The sequence below is a fragment of the Priapulus caudatus genome, unplaced genomic scaffold, assembly GCF_000485595.1.
Source record: "Priapulus caudatus unplaced genomic scaffold, Priapulus_caudatus-5.0.1 Scaffold1252, whole genome shotgun sequence".
Classification (NCBI taxonomy): Eukaryota; Metazoa; Priapulida; class Priapulimorpha; order Priapulimorphida; family Priapulidae; genus Priapulus; species Priapulus caudatus.
In genome coordinates this window covers 15,218-17,409 of record NW_014578313.1, presented here as the reverse complement: position 1 = coordinate 17,409, position 2,192 = coordinate 15,218, and the positions used below count along the sequence as shown (strand labels likewise).

The 2,192-nt window shown below is 53.0% G+C and overlaps 1 protein-coding gene across 1 annotated transcript in view; it reads right to left on the bottom strand.

Moving 5' to 3' along the window:
• LOC106815977 (dynamin-1-like protein) overlaps positions 1-2,192 on the bottom strand; it is a 23,270-nt gene that overhangs the window by 10,593 nt on the left and 10,485 nt on the right. Inside the window, exons 7-10 of the mRNA XM_014820512.1 lie at positions 1,962-2,066; positions 762-967; positions 440-514; positions 277-351 (exon numbers count right to left, since the gene is read on the bottom strand). Of these exons, the coding sequence (XP_014675998.1) occupies positions 277-351; positions 440-514; positions 762-967; positions 1,962-2,066 (461 nt within the window). The remainder of the gene's footprint in view (positions 1-276; positions 352-439; positions 515-761; positions 968-1,961; positions 2,067-2,192) is intronic.

Below are 2,192 nucleotides of genomic sequence, written 5' to 3'. Positions count from 1 at the left end.
TTAGGTTTAGGGTTAGTATTAGTATTTGGTTAAAGGTTTAGGGTAAGGGTTAAGGTCAGGGTAAGGGTCAGGGTTCGCGCGTGCGTGCCTCACTCACAGCTCTGTCGTCTCTATGTTGCGCGCCGTGCCCTCGATCGTCGCGCAGTACGCCGACGCAAACAAGGTGACGATGCTCAGCTTGTTTAGGGATAGGATTAAGGTCAGGGTCAAGGTTAGGGTAAGGGTTAAGGTCAGGGTTAAGGTCAGGGTTCGCTCGCGCACGTGTGCCGCACTCACAGCTCTGTCGTCTCTATGTTACGCGCCGTGTCCGCGATCGTCGCGCAGTACGCCGACGCAAACTTGGTGACGATGCTGAGCTTGTTTAGGGATAGGATTAAGGTCAGGGTCAAGGTCAGGGTAAGGGTTAAGGTCAGGGTTCGCGCACGCGTGCCGCACTCACAGCTCAGTCGTCTCTATGTTGCGCGCCGTGCCCTCGATCGTCGCGCAGTACGCCGACGCAAACTTGGTGACAATGCTGAGCTTGTTTAGGGATAGGATTAAGGTCAGGATCAAGGTCAGGGTAAGGGTCCGGGTTCGCTCGCGCACGCGTGCCGCACTCACAGCTCGGTCGTCTCTATGTTACGCGCCGTGCCCTCGATCGTCGCGCAGTACGCCGACGCAAACTTGGTGACGATGCTGAGCTTGTTTAGGGATAGGATTAGGGTCAGGGTTAAGGTCAGGGTAAGGGTCAGGGTTCGCTCACGCACACGTGCCGCACTCACAGCTCTGTCGTCTCTATGTTGCGCGCCGTGCCCTCGATCGTCGCGCAGTACGCCGACGCAAACTTGGTGATGATGTTGAGAAGGGTCTGGCCGCGATCGTCGACGGGCTCGCCGAACGAGCTCAGCAGCGTCTGGAACTGCGACGCCATCACGTTGACGCGCGTCTTCAGCTCCGGCAGGCAGTCGCGGATGTGGTGCATCAGTAGCTGTGGAGAGAGAGAGAGAGGGGAGAGAGTTAGTAGGTGTGGAACAAGGAGAGGGGGGAGGGAGAGAGAGAGAGTTAGTAGCTGTGGAGTGACAGAGAGAGAGAGGGTAGGAAGAGGGTGAGAGAGAGAGACAGTAGCGGCAGGCAGTCACAGATGTGGTGCATCAGCAGCTGTGGAGAGAGAGAGAGGGGGGAGAGAGTTAGTAGGTGTGGAACAAGGAGAAGGGGGAGGAAGAGAGAGAGAGTTAGTAGGTGTGGATTGACAGAGAGAGAGAGAGGGTAGGAAGAGGGTGAGAGAGAGACACAGTAGCGGCAGGCAGTCGCAGATGTGGTGCATCAGTAGCTGTGGAGAGAGAGAGATGGGAGAGAGTTAGTAGGTGTGGAACAAGGAGAGGGGGGAGGAAGAGAGAGAGAGTTAGTAGCTGTGGATTGACAGAGAGAGAGAGAGTAGGAAGAGGGTGACAGAGAGACACAGTTGTGCCAGGCAGTCGCGGATGTGGTGCATCCGTAGCTGTGGAGAGAGAGAGAGGGGAGAGAGTTAGTAGGTGCGGAACAAGGAGGGGGAGGGAAAGTGAGAGAGTTAGTAGGTGTGGATTGACAGAGAGAGAGGGTAGGAAGAGGGTGAGAGAGAGACACAGTAGTGGCAGGCAGTCGCGGATGTGGTGCATCACTAGCTGTGGAGAGAGAAAGGGGCGGGAGAGAGCTAATAGACCTGTGTGGAACGACGAGAGGGGGAGGGAGGGAGGGAGGAAGGAAGGGAGGTGGGAGAGAGAACAGTGACAGGTAAAGGAAAAGACAGATAAAGAAAGAGAGAGAGAGAGAGAGAGAGAGTCAGTAGCTGTGGAACAACGAGAGAGCGATGGGGAGGGGGTAAGAGATAGAGAGAGAGAGCGAAACCAATAGCTGTGGAACATGAGATCATGAAAAAAAAAGTATTAGCTGCAGATTATTATCCCGTCATCAAAGTCGATAATTAAGGGAGATGAGTGGCTCACCCTGTTGAGCGTTTTCGACAGGTAGAGGGAGCCATTGCGGCTGGCGAGCGACGGGTATTTGCGCTGTAGGAATCCAGCCTCGTCTTTCATTGCCTCTGCGATTTTCTGAAGTCAAAAACCCCGGCGAAACGTCAATTCTCACTTATATATGTATAATATATAGGTAATATATATAAATATATATATATATATATATATATATATATAAGAAATAATAATAATAATATAATA